Consider the following 18,192-nt stretch of genomic DNA (forward strand, 5'->3'; position numbering starts at 1 on the left):
TTTAGCCTCTCATTACATGGTGTAATGACCCAATATCACAGTGCTGTAGTTCCAATTTGACAGATGTCCCTGGCCATGCAACATGCCACATTTTGTTCCGTGCGGTTACCACTGCCTCAAGTGAAAGCAAAAAACCACAACCGCAGAGACACAGGTGTGCAGAAGCTTGTGTAGAGCTTGGTGTAGGCCTCATCTACTGTCCAGAACAACAACTCTGTCACCATACAACTGTACACTGTACAATGATGCAAAAAGAAAGGCTGTTGGAAATACAAGGGAATAACTCCCAGTTTTTTTTTTAGAAAAGCAAGCTGTCTATCTTCATATTTTACTAAATACTGTATAAAACTATATGATGACTTCATTTTTACTCTTGTGAGATAAAAATAACAGTTTGAATGTTGAGTGCTTACATTGAACACACTGAAACCCCAAAAACTAGTCTTACAAACTGGGTCAATGCACATTGTTGCATTTCTTTAGATTAAAACTCAAATAAAGGGCAGACAAAGAACAGGTTGATGTACAACATTTAACACAAGACACATAAAAGACGGCGAACCAGACAAAGAGGAACTTATAGTAGTGGTCATTCTAAATATAGTTAATAGTAAGTAATAGTGCGATAAGGAGCTTCAAAGGACGGTCGCCCCACACACATGTTACACGCAGACCCACAAAGTGAAAACAAAAGCAGGGTCGCTGTCCAGGCTTGTCAAGAGTGGCTCAGTCCTCTGCCATCCAAAGCGAGAAGGACAAAAAGGAGATTTACCCAAATTTGCATTTTTTATGTGTTATGTTTATGTGTCATATATGATTGTGGGGATAACGTGTGCATGAGTTGTACATGATTGTCTTCGTCTTTAAGAACCAAATGAGATTCAGGTTTGTAAAGTGTGAATAACCAAAATGAGATCTTGGTTCACACTTTAGTTGGAGTCTGTGGTTTTCTCACATGATACTTCAGGGCTGAGGAGAAAGAAGTTTCACGAGACAGTTGTTTTTTTTCATTTCAGCAAAAGGGAAACCACCATCAGACACAGACACGCAACTCATTTGTGTTTAGTGGCTTTAAGTGCAGCCTTTTACTCTCAGTCAACATGCCTTGTGTCAGCGGTGAGTACCTTATCAGAGTTTAACTAAGATAGTTAAAAGGATGTTATATGTACTGCGTTGAATGATTGCTTGTAAAGAGTCAGTAAAGTAAGCATACAGTATTTAAAAAGATAACAATTTAATGTTAATCATAGTTATGTCAAAAGTGGATCTGAAAGAAGTTACCCAAAACACCAGACTGAGAGAACTTTTCTTGTATCAAATGAATCAATAGATTCTGTGTCTACCATCAACTACATTTAACGCGACAATGGGTAAAATGTTTTAGCCTCTGTGATAGTAGCTTGCTTAAAGAGCGGACTGATTGATAGCCACACAGAACACGGCAACGAAGACACGTGTTATAGGTTAATCAGTAAGAACTGTACGTCTGTAGTTGTCTCTCAGCCAACATTATTTTTTAAATCTGCCAAACTCTCTTAGTGCTTAATTGTAATATTTACTTATTATTATAATTGAAATAAACAATTACTTAAACAGCTATTTGGCTTATCTCATTTGCCAAACAGCAATTACTGACATATACCCTGTAAAAAAACCACAGTGTCAATGACACTGTGTTTTAAAATGTAATGACAACTACTAAGAGCTGTAATAAAAATGCAGAACTAAACTACTGACTAAAACGACATTACCACAGGAGGCCACTTCTAACAATAAGCACGGCAATGTCACCAGTAATCCGAAAACACATTCAAAGCAGAAAATATGACCAGTAGGCTAGCATTTAAAGGGGAACTCCACCAACATTCCACATAAAGGTTGGTTTACTAGTAATAAGAAGAACTTCTTTAGCTTTGTGAAGTATAATAAAATGAATAATTATCTCAGCCTTGGCTTGGAGACTACACAGAGAGACTGGGTTATTAACTGGGTTTATGAAGTTTGAAAGACGTCCGGTGTACCAGGCAGGTCGGGGCTAATGGAAAGATGCTATTGGTTGCATTATGGCAAGTGTAGCATTTTTGGAGTTTAACTCATACTTGGTAGTAAAATTAAAGATATATTTTGTTTTGTTTTTTTAGTTGACCCTTCTTTTGTAAATCTGTCTCTTATGAGTACCTTGACATTACAGGATTGCAGCACCCCATCATCACGCCATTACTCTCAAACGTTACACATAATGGTCCTATACACAGCCTATTAAGGATATTGGCAATCATGCTATTACAGGGCTTGGTCTTCTAAAAATGTATTCATTTGTTTTTCAGATCTCCCAAACCTTCTGTCAGCTGTGCTGATATGGTTAATGAATTTCAAGGTAAGATTAAAACACAAGTGCAGCACAGTATTATTAGAGTTATAAACATGAAAGAAAACAAGATGTTAGCACAATCGTAACAATTTGTATCCACATCGTATTTGTTGGTATAAGACGTGAAAATAGCAGGCAGCAGGTAACTAACCACAACCATCCCCTCACAAGTAGTATTTCCTCTAAGGAAGTGGTTGAAAAGGTGTACCCAAAGCTTGAACTGTGTTGGTTACTTGCTCTACTTTACTTGCTTTTTATCTGATCATTTAATCTGACTTTGATTCCAGTGTTCCATGTCTCAACTTGAATTCAATGAAACCATCAAAATCATCACACACTTTAACCTCACCACCATCAACTACCTGGACTATAATGTCACCATGGATTATGAAGACTTTCCTATACTCTGTGTGAAAGAATCCAACCGTGTGTTCCGCAACTGGTTCATGCCGACCTTCTACTCCTTCATCTGCATCATGGGGCTGGCAGGGAACCTACTTGTCATCCTCACCTTCTTCTATTTCAAGCGTCTCAAGACCATGACGGATGTGTTCCTGCTCAACTTGTCCTTTGCGGACCTGCTCTTTGCTCTGTCGCTCCCCTTTTGGGCAGCCAGCTCCATGACAGAATGGGTGCTGGGTGTGGTGGCCTGTAAAGCCATGTACACTATTTACAAGGTCAGCTTCTACAGCAGCATGTTCATTCTCACATTCATCAGCGTGGAACGCTACTTCGTCATCGCCAGGGCTGTCTCTGCTCACCGCTACCGCACCCAGGCAGTGTTCTTCAGCAAGGTGTCATCAGCTGCCATCTGGGTGATGGCACTGATCTTCTCCATTCCAGAAATGAGCTACACCACAATCAATAACAACACCTGCACCCCTTACTCAAGCAGTTCTGACATGCTCCGCGTCAAAATAGAGGCGAGCCAGATTGTTTTGGCTTTTGCCCTCCCGCTCCTGGTCATGACCATCTGTTACAGCAGCATTGTCAAGACCCTTTGCCAGGCTCGTAGCTTTGAACGCAATAAGGCCATCAAGGTGATTCTCGCTGTGGTAGCCGTTTTCCTGCTCTGCCAACTGCCTTATAACCTGGTCTTGATTGTGAACACAATTGTCACAGCAAGTGGAGAAACCCAACACTGCAACTACGAGAAAATGATCCTCTATGCCAACGATGTCACCCAGTGCATTGCTTTCATGAGGTGCTGCCTGAATCCCTTCGTCTATGCCTTTATTGGTGTGAAGTTTCGCCATGACCTCCTGAAGCTGCTGAAGGACTTGGGTTGCATGAGCCATGAGTGGTTCATCAGGTTTACCAAGGGCAGGAGGAGGAGCTCAGGGGCCACTGACACTGAGACCACCACCACATTCTCTCCTTAAAGCTGTTTCAGTGGGAACAACCGCCGATTCAACCACCGCAGACCACACAGTGGACTATTGAACATTAAGATAACAGTCTCAACATAAACACCAAACATATGTTTCATGTAAAGGGCAGAGGTTAAATGACAATTTTGTGTGTTATTTGTTATTTTTTGTTGTTTGTCTCTTTGATAGTGTTTATTCTTGTCAGTGACGACGAAACAAAGCTTTGGTTATTTTTTTGTGTTGGCTACAGTGTACAGTACTTCAAGAAATTCACAGTGTTAATAAGAAACTCAACCAATGTGAAGAGCACCAAATCATGTTCAATAAAGTGAACAAATCAAAGTCTGTTTTCTGTATTCTCAGCTTTTTGCAATACTGTAAGATAATTAAATAAGGTTAGAATCACTGAACACTTTAAAGTGCTGCATTGGTTGAATTAATGTGGATGTAATACATAAAAAACACATTAACTTATGTTCAGGAATATTGATAAACTTGATCCTAATATATGTGTTATGAAACACAACAAACTTTTCTGGCATAACCCCCGCACATTTCTCATGAGGGGCATGAAAGCTCTTTGCAAGTTTTTAGGCCGAAGTCTAAATTAGGCGTAAGGCTTAAAGTTACAATGTGTAAGAGTTGACCACATGCTCCAAACAAATAGGCGGCAGCATTTCACCTTCCCTCCACATACAAACAGCAGGGCAAGAATATGCAAATGTCACTAAACCGCTGAAACTCAGACGTTCAAAATAACACTGCTATTTTATAATCTCCACGTGTGCGTATGCCTATGTTGTGTTTATTGTGTCAGTCTACATTACATTACATTACATTACAGTCATTTAGCAGACGCTTTTATCCAAAGCGACTTACAGGAAGTGTATTCAACATAGGTATTCAAGAGAACTACTAGTCACCAGAAGTCATAAGTGCATCTCCTTTCTTAAGCAAGCATCTCAAAGCATAAACCAGAGCAAAAGTATAGTGCAGAGGCAAATTACTACGAAAACAATAATTGCAACAGACTAATCCGAATATAGTAAGTGCTACAAACTACTACGAATAGGATAAGTGCAGTAAACAAATACGAATACAATAAGTGCAGCGAACTGATACGAATACAGTAAATGCAACAACTAATACGAGTGCAATAAGTGCTACGAGGAAGGCTCCGGGTAGTACTTCTTGAAGAGGTGAGTTTTCAGCCTGCGCCTAAAGATGGGCAGCGACTCTGCTGTCCTGAGGTCAGTGGGGAGTTCATTCCACCACTGAGGGGCCAGGACAGAAAAATGCTGTGACTGGGTGGATCGGCCGCAGGGACCTCTGAGCGACAGGGCAACCAATCGCCCCGAGGCAGCAGAGCGAAGTGGTCGGGCAGGGGTGTAGGGCTTGATAAGTTTCTTTATCAAACGTAGATTAAAACCTTAATATTCAGTAGCACTAATAAACTCACCACCATACTGGCTTTTTAAATTATTCTACTTCAAAATAATCTACATCAGCAGGAAAATCAGGAAAATGTGATAAAAAGCTAATTTCATACTATGATGATGGATGTGATGCACACACAGGATGAGTGGAGTTAAGCTCCTGCTTGTTTCCACGATTCCAACGAAACAGCATTTAACGCAAACACCCTCTACAGCTACTGTAAGCGCTCGTCGGAGTATTATTTGATCATTCTAAAGCAGGGGTGGGCAATTATTTTTCCCAGGGGGCCAAATGAGCAACTGAAAATATTTTGGAGGGCCGGGCCAAAATGCCGAACTCAATTATGCATAATATACATTTTATTTCTATATAAAAAGCAGTAAATGGCATTGTTTTGACCGCTGGTAAGAGTGTATGTTATTATTTGGCAATTAAAAGGTGAGGTTAGCTTTCAAAAATATCATTTATTCAAATAGAATTTCCAAAATGATAAACAAAATGTGAAACATTTGACTCATTTTCAGTCACATTAATAACAAAGGGCATTTTGAGTTTCATATACTATTGAAACAAGGATTTTCTTAGCTTTCTAAAGACATCACATCATCTTTGTAGCCAAAATAAACAAGACATGTCACTGAACTGTGTAACTGTGTAAAGAAAAGTGTCCCAGTTTTGTAGCCTTTTTGACTTTACATGCCTATATTAAACATTTAATGTTTTCAGAACTGTGCAAAAAAAAAAAAAAAAAAAAAGAAAAGAAAACTGTCCTCTTTAAACACGGCGACATGCTCCCCACAAACCAAACACACAGGTTCACCCTTGACTTCAGTAAAGAAAACATTAGTAGTCCATATTTGTTTGAAAGTTGTGCTTTCGGCACCACTTTCATCTTTTTGGCATGAGCCGACATTTTCGCATGTTTCAGGGGTGACAAGGAAGGAAGACAGGTTGTCAATCACACGCATTTCACTGTGAGAATAAATGGGCTTCAAAATAAAAGCAATGCGGTTTTAGTCCACCCATAAGATAATTAGAAAATATGTTTTATGTTTCTAATTATCATGTAATCTTTCGCGGGCCGGTCAGAATCATCCAATGCCCAGGTCTGTTCTAAAGGAACGGCTATGAGTAAGTGTTTACGCAATCACCACATTACAATGTTGTGGAAACGCCACATGTACAATCTCTTTTGAAGCACTGTCTTTAGTACACTTTAGTACACTACAACCCTCCAGCCATAAACTTTACACTGCAAATGTGACATCATCAGGGACTAGTGATCCTCACTGCTGATAGGCTCACAGGGGAAAAGGGTTGGGATTTCATTAATAAAGGCATGCAACCCACAGAATGTTAAGGTAATACAGTGAACAGCCCAAGAGTAAAACATTACAGCTGCAGAATCTCAACTAGAAGAAAATAAGGTAAGATGACCTTTCTTTACCTCAATTTAAGATATATGCTCAGTTGCAGCTAAACTGTGTTTTACCCTTTTTATTATTATTATTATTATTATTATTATTATTATTATTATTATTATTATTATTATTATTATTATCAAGGTTATTGCAGTGGTTCTTAGCAGGGACATAAAAAGCTTTGTTATAGCAGATTAAGATGCTCCACATGTATGCTCTTGTTTCCTAAAATGAAAAAGTGCTGCTACTCAGAAGTTGCACTCGAGCTCATATGCACATTGTATGTAATGGCACATTTTGTTGTTGACCAAGGTCAGGAATTGTGAAACTAAGTAGTTGATTCTCAAAATTTAAAAACGTATCTGACTTTTCCATAAAACAAGCACGTTTTTGTCTGTAGGCTACTTAGAAGAAATGTTTTGGCTGTTTAAGGAAAACACTAGTGTAGTCACGGTAACCACCAGTCACCTGGGTGAGTCACTGGTCACCACTCCTCGTCTGAAACAGGGAGAGGGAGACACAGTGTGATCTGATCATCCCTCATACGACACACCCTTCCTGAGCAGCTATTCATGCTGATATCAGCATTGAATTAAGCCCTTTACTCAGCCTGTGTCATTGTTCATCATGTTATTTTGGATGGATTGAGAAACATGGAAATCCTTTGGCTACATGAACTGACGTATGCAATGTAGGACACAAACTGTTTACTACTGTCAAGGTATTTATTGCCTAAAGGGAAACTTTGTAACGGTTTATGTGGAAGTCCAATCAGTGTTGATGGTAAATTTAGTCAATTGAATCAATAAACTGCTCAGTGTGTGCAAAACTGACCAAAGATGAGTTTGCAGCTGCAAAATCTGTTGTTCTTCCTGCATCCAGCGCATTCATTTGCTGTGACAGTGATGTAATTGATTGCAAGAAGACCTACATGCTGCTTTTTCAGCTTGCATTTGCAGTCTATGCCTCTGGGATATTCAGTCGATTTATTCAAGCCAGAGTATACAGCAGAAGAAATGCAGCAGTGAGAGTCCAAGGCTAGGCTGCATTGTGGGAGGATATGGCTTGCGAAGACCCTCCAGGCGTAAGAAGCTTGTGTGTAATGCATCCTGGTACATGTAGGCACTACTGGCTCTGCTCCACGAGCAGGAGAACTAAGATTTCTTGGTCAATACAGCACAAATTTATTACAATTACCATCCGCACTGATTGGACATCCACATAATAGGTGGCAAATTTCCCCTTTAAGTCCGGTGAATGAGCTTACCATATATATGATAACACTGAAAAGATGTTAATCTATTACATCTTTTGAAGATTGACATTTTTTTATTAAAATCTGGTAGTAAATGTTGGGAAGGTGTTGCTTTAATAACAGCAGGCAACAATGAAATACTTGGGATAAGTCGCTTTGGATAAAAGCGTCTGCTAAATGACTGTAATGTAATGTAATGTAATGTAATGGATAGGTGTGTTTGCATAGTGTAACAGTGGCCAAAATGCACTAAATTGTCTATGAATATGAGTAACTGGGGGAAAAGCTTGTAATGGGTCTGTTTTGCAAAAAGTACAAAGGCAAGGCTAACCTTCCAGTGAAGACAGTGTAACTGATCTCTCTCCTTTGTATCTCTGTCTGTAGTAGTCCCAGACAACTGTGAGCTCTCCTAACATGATGCCTACAGCTAAAGGCAGGTCCCAAATGATACCCAATCACGTCCTGAGAGTGGGTCAAACTATCCACCTGGACTCTGGGCCGAAGGAGACAGGCAATCAACATCTCGGTCTCACGGATCCCAGCAGTAACCATGGGGACTCTGATCTTGATATTTCCCTGGATAATCTCAACCAGCTCATCTTGGAACTGGATCCGACATTTGAACCCATTGAAGTCAACAAAAGTCCCTTGTGCATCAGCCCTCCTACAGGTACAGTGTGACTGTAGAGACACTCCCATTTGTTTCTACACTTTTCAAACTTTTATTGCTATATTATTACTCTTAAACACACTTAAACACATCAACAAGGTCAACAAAGTGCAACAAATAACAGCTTCCAACCTACTCAGGTGTGAAAAAGAGCATGATTAACCACAGTCACCCTTATAGCCTAACAAATAGTACTCATAGCCTGGGACTTTGGAGATTTACCCTCCCTTTTTGAGATGGTTTTAATTGCTTTAATCATGGGGTAATTGCACCACTTCAGCTGTTCTGGGATTACTGCCCACACAAGTACCACACCCTGCACATGTTGGGCTGCAGACACAGAGAAGCTCACCGAAGTAACCCGAGGGCGTACAGAGGTGTCTTCACTCAGACCTGCTCTGATCAGAAAGTGTGCACAAGAGTCAAGGCATATAAATGGATTTCCTGTTGCTCATCTTGTCTTTAAAGATGTTTTGTCGCATGCTTATGAGACAGAGTGCTTAAAGCAAAGGAAGCCAAGCAACAGTGATGAGAAATCAGACAAAGAAAGGCTCATTTCATTGGTTAGAGGAAGAAAATGCAGTAAGTTGAGTGCTTCTTTCCTATTGTTGCGAAATACAGTATTTCCCATTGAAACAACAATGACCACTGCAACTGCCTGTATTCTCAGACCCATTTTACTATTTCTGTTTCAACATTAGTCATTATTTTATAACTTCGGGGGCAGGCGCCACCAGTCAGATCTTGGCAATAGGCTACAGTATTTTTCTGAGGGCCTGAACTCATTCAGCGTCCATCGACACAGTGAGGCAGACAAACAGATCCTGAAGAACAAGTTGGGACTCCTCTAGGTGATTTGGTATCACCGCAACAGCAGAAATGCACAATTCAATGTTTTTATTTCGGAAAGAATGACCTGAACTGTGCAAGCAAGTACCTGCATGAAAACTATGTACGGAGGCCAAGCCCTTTTGATGACAGAAAATTATGCAACACGCGGGGTTTTTCCACATGATCTGTTTCCAGTGCTTTAGCTAACACTTCCCTCTCCATTCTCAGACGACTCAGATGAAGATGTCTCCGACTGCGTGTTGGTCCCTAGAGGATGTCCTCCCTGCTCCCTGCCCACTGTGGTCCCATCTATGTCACCCAGTATACCCATCCCTACATGCAGCCGTGTCAGCTGCAGTCCCCATGGCTCACTGGTGTTCTCCAGCTCCCCGACATCCTCCCTGCCTCCGCTGCCGTGTGGCAGTGCAGCCCGACGGATTCCCTCACCGAAACATGATACGACCTATTCCCAAAAATCCCTGAGCCTGACAAACTCCAACAGAAACAGTGCCATTTCGCTCCTCTCCATGTCAACATGCTCAGACACCAGCTACATCCTTGGCAGGTAAAACTCATTATCTAAGCCAGTCTACAATATGAATCTGTAACATGCAGTGACTTGTAAATATGCAGCAAAAACCTAAATGTACTGTATTAAGAAGTTGAGCAAACAGGAAAATGTAACCATTTATTTCCAGAAACAATGTGGTGCCATCATTAACAGACAGGAAAAAAGTTTCTCCTTTTCTGGGAAGTTAGAGTTTACTAATACAGCGTATTGATCTGTACATTTGTAATACATCCTCTTCCTCCCTGCGTAGCAACCTGTCCCTGGCCAGTGAAGACGCTGACTCTCAAGAGTCCATCCTCACTCACATGTCCAGCTCCTTTAGCGATGGGTCCAGGACTACGGCATTTGAGAACAGGCACAGCCCGGACAAGCCCCCGCTGTTCAGGCGAGGACATTTGCAGGAGCTTCAAGGCAAAGGAGCACATAGCAGTCCTGCTTCTCTCTCTGGGTCTTTCTGCGAAATCCCTTTACTGCTAGTCAACGGTGAACCACAGCCAGATCTGCAAATCCAGTCTCCTGGACAAGAAGTGGACTTAATGCCGACCACCCCTACTGTGTCCAACTCAAAGCCATTCTCTCCTCAAAGTGAGTTGCACGCCTCACAGTAGTAGTATTTTTACTGGCAGCTATTGAATTTAAACATTATTTGATCTCACCATCATATTTTTATGGTTGTTTAGGTATCCAAGCACGTTTTAGTGGCAGCCATCCCTCGATGAAGTTTGTCATGGACACTTCAAAGTTTTGGTTTCGTCCACATATCAACAGAACAGAAGGTGACAACCTCAAAACTTTTTGATCACATAATAGTTTTACTGAAACTCTGAAGTTATCTTGCATGATCTACACCATTTTTTCCTTCAGGGATGTAGAATTCCTCTGTAGTACAGAAACAAACATTTGCAACTTTCTCAAGTTCTCTTTTCTGTAATGTTTCATTCATTCCAGCTGAAGCTCTGATAAAGGACAAGGAAGTAGGAGCATTTGTGGTGAGAGACAGCACCTCCCACAGAGGTAGTTTCGGTCTGGCTATGAAGGTGGACCAAACAGCCCCCAACAGCAATGCTATCACTTATCCAGGTAAACTTTTACTGAAGCATCTTGCCTTATGACTAATTTGAAACACTATTATAAAAGTCATAGGAGTGTTTGGTCAGATACAGCAAAGAGAAGTCGTTGTTTGTCACAGACAAACAACGACGTGAACATAGTGTACCGTAGTGCAGCTGTCGTCATTTGTGTATAACAGAGGTCTGGAAGGCACAAGGAATCACTTACCCAACTGTGCTGATGTGAATGGCCATGTCTGATGACCTCCAGCTATCTGTGGCGAGGCAGGAGACAGTGATGTTATGTTTTCCATCCGCAGTATATGCTGTGTAAACACAAAAGAAAACCCGCTGTTTATGGCACTCTAAGCAACCAAAGAGGGAACTAGAATTGCCTGGTGGTTGTTTGCCTCCTCCAACCAATCATGTAGCAGTTTAAGTCCATGTCTGTCCAAAATGTCATCACTTCATCATTTTCTCCTAATAGACATTTGTGTGAAAGTGTCATAATTAGCATATCAAATCTTTAGTTATGGCCAAAACCGTTTCTTGTGTGGTCAGAGTGACCTTTGACCACCAATTTATAATAAGTTCATCCTTGAGTCCAAGAGGCCGTTTTGAACTTTTAGAAATTCCATCCAGGCATCCAGATGGATAACTCGAAAACATAATTCCTATACGCTGGCAGGAACTGAGGCGAGGGCAGCTCAATCAGATAATGATGTAGAGGCTGCAAAAGCTGGCACATTGAAGGGCTGATGAACACTGAGATAAGAAACAAGTTAAAAAAGTTAATTAAATTAAAATGACAGAATACTTCACAGCAGTGTTTAGGACCTAAACACTGCTGTGAAGTATTCTGTCACCTAAACTTTAGGTGTTTTTAGTGATCTTGGTATTGTTCAAGATGAATTTGATTTGTGAATCAATGCCCCATGTATAGGACCCGACAGGAGTCCTCTAATTTAAAGAATCTCTGACTACTATTTTGGTTTTGTAAAGTTTATATGATGAGTGGGATTTTTGATCAGTTGGTGTTTGTTGTTGTCTAGATTATTCTAAACCCATAAGGGCGAGGTATCATGTTGCGCAGGACACTATAAATCAATAAGTAAAAATAATCTAAATATATATATATTTTTAAATGGATCAGCCATAAGCTATAAAATAACTGCCAGTGCCATCACTTTTATGTAGCAATATCATACAATATACACTGACTCCACTGACACTAAATATGTTTTTTTCTGACAATTGTCCTTTCATCTAAACAGGAGAGAGCAGTTCAGATCTCATCAGACACTTCCTTATTGAATCATCAGCTAAGGGTGTACGTATCAAAGGCGCTTCTCAGGAACCATATTTTGGTAAGTAAAGGTGAACAACAAGATTTAGAAGTGATCAATTTCCTTCTCAACTCTCAACCCGAAATGCACTCGCCTACTCAACATGAGTACACACCCTGGTCGTCTGGCTGATGATGTCTGCCACACCAGCACTGAGTCAGCCATGTCTGGCCTTTTTAAGATGTGGGTGGGTGGCAGTGGGTGGGTCTTTTTTTATTTATTCAGTATGAGTTCACAGGGTGTGTTCTCACACCTACAGAGTCATTATCAAGATTTATTATGGCTCTCATTCTTATCTGCTTCCACAGAATTATATCTTGACTATAGTGAAATCTATCTGTGCTGGCTCTGTAAAACCAATACACAGCAATCTGAACCAGATTTAGATTTTAATTCCACCCTAAAAGTGTATATATCATGACAAAAAAATCCAGATTTTAAAACTAAAACCTACAGAAAAAAAACTATGCAGCACTTGTAATCATAAAATATCCCCCCCCTATTGCCACTGAAATACTAACATTATCGTCTTACCTTTTTGTGGTCCAAAATAAGACAATGAATTTATGAAATAGAACTTGTACTTCACCAAAGCTATGATTCATTTTTTTGTTATCTTCGCAGGAAGTCTCTCTGCCCTGGTCTACCAGCACACTGTTTCTGCATATGCTTTACCCTGCAAATTAGTGCTCAACTCCAGAGGTAGGCCAATCTTTCAAGACACAGGATGTTTCTTAGTGTGTGTGTGTGTGTGTGTGTGTGTGTGTGTGTGTGTGTGTGTGTGTGTGTGTGTGTGTGTGTGTGTGTGTGTGTGTGTGTGTGTGTGTGTGTGTAGATAAATGAAAACCCTAATCTCTTTGCCTACACAGATCTGGGCGGAGCAGAGGAGAGGGCAAATCACAAACCAGCGTCAGAGGACACTAATAAAACAGGTGAGACAAATCAATAAATAATAAAGAATATAACCCTGAAGTTGTTTACATTAGCATGTCATTTTACTAGCACTTGTCTTTAGGTATTGCTTATAAAATGCCACTTAACTAGGAGCAGCAAAATAAATGATGCAGACAAAACTGCTGATGTCAGTGGGTTGAGGGATAAATAAGGGATAAGAGAATGAACAAGACGTTTCACTTAAGTAACAAAAGTGGCGTTGTACGACATTGAATTAACCATATCAACTTACCTTCTCTAGTCACAAACATGATTGTTTTGAAGCCATGAAGGCACAAGCTTACAGTGACGTTAGCTTGTGCCTTCAGCTCACTAATTGAAGTAAGTCAGCTAACAGTGACGTCACGAGCTTAATTGGTTCGTGTTGAAGGATAGCATAACGGTTAGTCTTTAAAACTCCTCCCAAGCTTTTTAGAAAGTCCTAAATGAGAAATAGCTACATTTAAGTATTACAAGTTAAGTTAGGTAACCTTGTCTTGAAGCTTATACTATGAAAAAGCAGATAAAGGACAGGGGCCTGTAGGTTTCACCCTAACCATTTTTTTAATGACACCTTTCTAGCTTTCCGGGTGATTCAACAGCAAAATCGGGGGGCTTAGAGGGTTAACTGACTAATCCTTAGAGGGTTAACTGACCAAAACAGAGGTTTAACTGACTAAACCTCAGAGGTTTAACTGACTTAACCTTAGAGGGTTAACAGACTAAACCTCAGAGGTTTAACTGACTTAACCTTAGAGGGTTAACAGACTAAACCTCAGAGGGTTAACTGACTAAACCTCAGAGGGTTAACTGACGTCTATAGACCCTTATCACAGTCATTGTAGAGCTGACTTGCCAAAAAAGCACACGCAGTTGTTACTAACCTTAATTAATCAAGGCTGTGTTTCATTTAGGTGTGCCCGTACTAAGGTATTGTTGTGATGTGTGATGTGACAAAGCGATAGATAATCAGTGATATTGATTACAGCTGTGCGGCTTCACCCGTTATGATGACTTAAGATATTGGCTGTGAATAAGATAGGTATAGACCTGTCCATTGGAAATGCATTGAGAAAAAGAAAATTGGCTCCTGTTTCCTGGAAGAAACAAAAATATGCAGTGTATGTAAATTTGGGCAAATTCATATTTCAAATTAGCTGTTTATGTCTGTTTTTCTTATGAGAATTAAAAGAAAGAAAACCTCTATTCCTAATCTAACCTTTTAAATGTTTGCCTTTTCCACAGCTTGCAATTTTGTCTACCTGAATGCTGTCCCCACTGAGATGCTGACGGGCCCCTGTGCAGTGCAGAAAGCGGTGTGCTCCACCCTTGAGAAGGCCCCGGGTTCCTTCACACCCACCATAGTCAACATGAAGGTGTCTTTGAAGGGTGTCACACTTACAGATATCAACAGGAAGTAAGAAACACACATCCTGTCATCTCGTGCTGAGATTTTACATACACTACACAACAAAATCATTGTGGTTTTTCTGTGCAACATTGTGTTAAAACTGATCATTTCTAACGGCCATAATCATTTCTTCACAGGCTCTTCTTCAGACGCCATTACCCTTCTCACCTGCTTAGCTACGGTGGTGAAGATCCACACAGCCGACTGTGAGTAAACAGCAACAAGTTATGAAATTAAAGGCGTTTAAAAAAATATTTCTCAAACAAAACATTTTTGTCAACATCTTTCAATCTTAAACTTTCTTTTTTACTCTTACAGGTGGTTGAAAGGTTCCAGTTTTGGTGCAAGGTAATTTTGAACTTTAATTGCCTACAAAGTCTGAACGATGTTTTGTATTTAACTTTCAATTCTTCGTATTGGTCATACGTCCATCCATAGTAAAGCCTCCGAGGTTTCAAGCTCACCTGCAATCCATAACTTTTATACTTGTGTTTAATGTGGCAATGGACAAGTTTTCTTTTGCTTTAACTTATCAGTATGAAGTAGATGTTGATTGCACAATGTAAAGGCTATAGAACGATGAATCCATTGTTGTTTAGATTTGATCCCAATAAGCCTGGCTGTAACTTTGCAATTCTGCTGGCCACCGGGAACAATCTCCCAAAAAATGAAGGCTCCATTTACAGTATAAAGAAAGTGCGTCAACCATTTTGCAACCAAAACAGGAAGGGGACAGAGCTTTTGTTTTTTGCAGTATTGATCAGTAGCTATCTCCAGTTGCCAAAGAGTATCAATGTAAGCTCTTTGCAATTTGTTAAAATCCCCTGTAGTGAAAATGAAGGAACCACTATAATTGTGGAAAAACAAAATGCAGTGTTTCCTGTGCAGTGCTGCCAACAATAAAAGTAGTTTACCATAGGCCTTAAAAAGGGCGGATGACTCCATGTGCTCATTTGCATATTTTTTTACGTCAGCTCACATTCATTTTCATAAATGGTATTGGTTGGCAGTGAGGGATAGACTGCCTGTGCGTGACGCAAGAGGAGAGGGAGAGACAAATTGTTGTTGGCAGAAGAGCTGTGGACTGGGAGTACTCTGCGCTGCATTTGGAATGAATAACAATATAATATACCTGAATATAAATCTTGCTGTTTTCCAGTTGGTTTTAATAAATCGCTACCTTTGTTGCTAGTAATAGCTTTGAGGAAGACAAAAAAGTAGCCTTTGCAACAACAACAAAACCACTTAGAATCTAGGGTGGAGTTAAAAGGTTTTCTGATGCCGATCTAAAAAAATAAAAAAACTTCTTCTTGAACTTCAACTTTGGACTAAATTAATGGTATCAATCCTTTCTTTGTCCCAATAGGATGTTTGGCTTCGTGGCAAAAGGTGTTGAGGCTGGCATGGAGAATGTATGCCACGTCTTTGCAGAATATGACGCCCTGCAGTCTTGCAACAAAGTCATTGAGGTTATTCAGGCTGCCATCGCCAAGCCATAGACACACACGGACTGAGACAACATGTTCTTAAGAACTTACCTACACTGTCTGTCTTTCACTTTTCTCAAGTAACCCGTCCAATATGGTGGTCATCGTCAGTCTCTACTGCTGTTGTTAAAGTGGATAAATAACTGTTTCTGCCAGATTACAATACCATGAAAATTTGATTTAGAAGCACTTTGGACTACCCCGACTCGTACCACAGTCACATGATTAAAGTCATATTGAAAAGACAGATGTAACTGTGGTACATATGAAGATATATAAGACTGAATAGCTGTCCAGCAAGAGCATAACAGACAAGGAAACAGCGACATATGATTGTAATTAAATGGCACACAGCTACTGTTAAAATAATGTCCAACCAGTTTGTAAATATGTTAAAACAAATTCAACAATACTTTTGTAATTCTTATTATATGAAGTTCCCCAAAAATATTATAGTGCAAAATTTTTGTAGAAAACCAACACCTATATAGAGGTTAGGGTATGGCAAACTAATTGATTTGTGTAATTTGAGGTGTAAATCTGCACTAGACGTTAAATTATAGTGATGTGATATTGTGATGTAATATAGTGATGAGTGATTTTTCAAGGTTCTTTTAATAGACTAGAAGAAGAGCTGACTAATTGTCATGTCCTTTCATTTCAAAGCAGAAACGTTACATATACCCTGTTGTATAGTTCAGAATGTATTTATTATATGGCACTGTAAACAATTTCCTCTCTGTATATTCATGTGGGGTTTTTTTCAAATTGTTTTGATGAGAAATAAACATATTGAACTTGTTTGTGTGCATGCTTACAAATGTTTACGTCTGCGGAGGAGAAACGGAGTACGTGAAAGTGTAAAAGCTTTATCTTTTCCTTTACGTCATCATCAAAGTCTCTCAGTAAAGACAAAGGAAGACATTGTGGTTAATCACGTTGTGTCCTCTAGTAATGAAAAAAGATTAAAGTGATACACAATTGACAGAGAACACCACAGTCACATATTTCTTTATTTAATTTTAAATGATGTGAAAGTGAAAAGTGTTAGATAAAAGCATAATTCTTCATTCTGAAGTTACAGAGCTTCCAAAATGAAGTTTGCTTCATGAAGCAAAGCAAAATCAAGCACAGAACTGCATAGATAATATCTTTAAATATAATATATTCTGAGGCACCCAAATGCAATGCACAATGGTCCTTTTCTTATTTTTAATATCTTTGGTGCCAACTCAAAATTTAGCATAAAAACCTCTTGATCTAAGGTGTAACAGATAGCATGTGCTACACAACCCGAGTTGAGCATTGACTGCAGCGTTATCTATTTACAAATACTGCCCTCCTCTGGTGGAGACAGGGAAACTAAAATTCTCTGAGAGTGTTAGGAGCCTCACTGCTAAGATCACAGTGAGCTGTTTTGTGATAATGCATTGTTAAATAAAAGCTACATTATCAGCTTGAGTTGCTAGTTTTTTTTTCTCTGCACAAAGAGAATGAACTTCAATGACAAAGTACCCTCAAAGTACACACAATCAGGGTATCTCTCAGTGCTGATGTTCCTCTAGGTGCTGCATGTGTCTGCAGTGCAAGCATTTAGGGACTGTAGGGAAATTATTAGGGTGGGAAGGGCAGAACATTATGATTCACTTTTTAAAAAGCATGTCCCTCTACAGCATCGTGACTTGACAATGCTGAAGAGGGACGAAGAATATAAGATTGTGTTCTTCAAACATATGGCTAATAACAGAACTACAGTAAAGTAAAACATGTTAAACACCATTTACTTTACTTCACTGCAGTAAAAGCAAAGTAAACACCTTTTACTTTACGTTAACTGCAGTTCTGCTCCTGTTGAGGTGCAGAATAGGGGTGATAACTGAAGAGATAACATTCAATTACAAAGAAAAACACAATAATCTGCTTTTTTCTGCCCGCCTCTCCCCCTGATAATTTGTGTACAGTCTATTAAAGAAAAAATGCAAAAAATCCACCTTTACAAAGTTCACAGCAGCTCATAGTTATTTCTGGCTTCACTCCTCC

General features: G+C 39.7%; 2 protein-coding genes across 2 annotated transcripts; both read left to right on the plus strand.

Moving 5' to 3' along the window:
- The first annotated feature begins 1,030 nt into the window (after positions 1-1,030).
- On the plus strand, positions 1,031-4,228 carry ccr7 (chemokine (C-C motif) receptor 7). Its single transcript, XM_054604719.1, has 3 exons — positions 1,031-1,116; positions 2,328-2,377; positions 2,659-4,228. The coding sequence occupies exons 1-3, from the start codon at positions 1,101-1,103 to the stop codon at positions 3,751-3,753; spliced, it is 1,161 nt and encodes a 386-aa protein (XP_054460694.1). The 5' UTR covers positions 1,031-1,100; the 3' UTR covers positions 3,754-4,228.
- A 4,040-nt stretch (positions 4,229-8,268) lies between these two features.
- Positions 8,269-16,902, plus strand: LOC129096057 (tensin-4-like). The gene is made up of 12 exons (XM_054604706.1): positions 8,269-8,524; positions 9,584-9,920; positions 10,177-10,511; positions 10,607-10,702; positions 10,875-11,006; positions 12,250-12,342; positions 12,946-13,023; positions 13,191-13,253; positions 14,500-14,671; positions 14,803-14,871; positions 14,984-15,013; positions 16,032-16,902. The coding sequence occupies exons 1-12, from the start codon at positions 8,269-8,271 to the stop codon at positions 16,162-16,164; spliced, it is 1,794 nt and encodes a 597-aa protein (XP_054460681.1). The 3' UTR covers positions 16,165-16,902.
- The last annotated feature ends 1,290 nt before the right edge of the window (positions 16,903-18,192 follow it).

Source organism: Anoplopoma fimbria, chromosome 9 (genome assembly GCF_027596085.1).
Source record: "Anoplopoma fimbria isolate UVic2021 breed Golden Eagle Sablefish chromosome 9, Afim_UVic_2022, whole genome shotgun sequence".
Classification (NCBI taxonomy): Eukaryota; Metazoa; Chordata; class Actinopteri; order Perciformes; family Anoplopomatidae; genus Anoplopoma; species Anoplopoma fimbria.

Coding starts and splice junctions, on each gene's coding strand:
- LOC129096057 (XM_054604706.1), top strand. CDS start 8,269: ATGATGCCTACAGCTAAAGGCAGGTCCCAAATGATACCCAATCACGTC. Junction 9,921..10,176: donor ACCAGCTACATCCTTGGCAG/GTAAAACTCATT, acceptor CTCCCTGCGTAG/CAACCTGTCCCTGGCCAGTG. Junction 14,872..14,983: donor GAAGATCCACACAGCCGACT/GTGAGTAAACAG, acceptor TTACTCTTACAG/GTGGTTGAAAGGTTCCAGTT.
- ccr7 (XM_054604719.1), top strand. Junction 2,378..2,658: donor TATGGTTAATGAATTTCAAG/GTAAGATTAAAA, acceptor CTTTGATTCCAG/TGTTCCATGTCTCAACTTGA.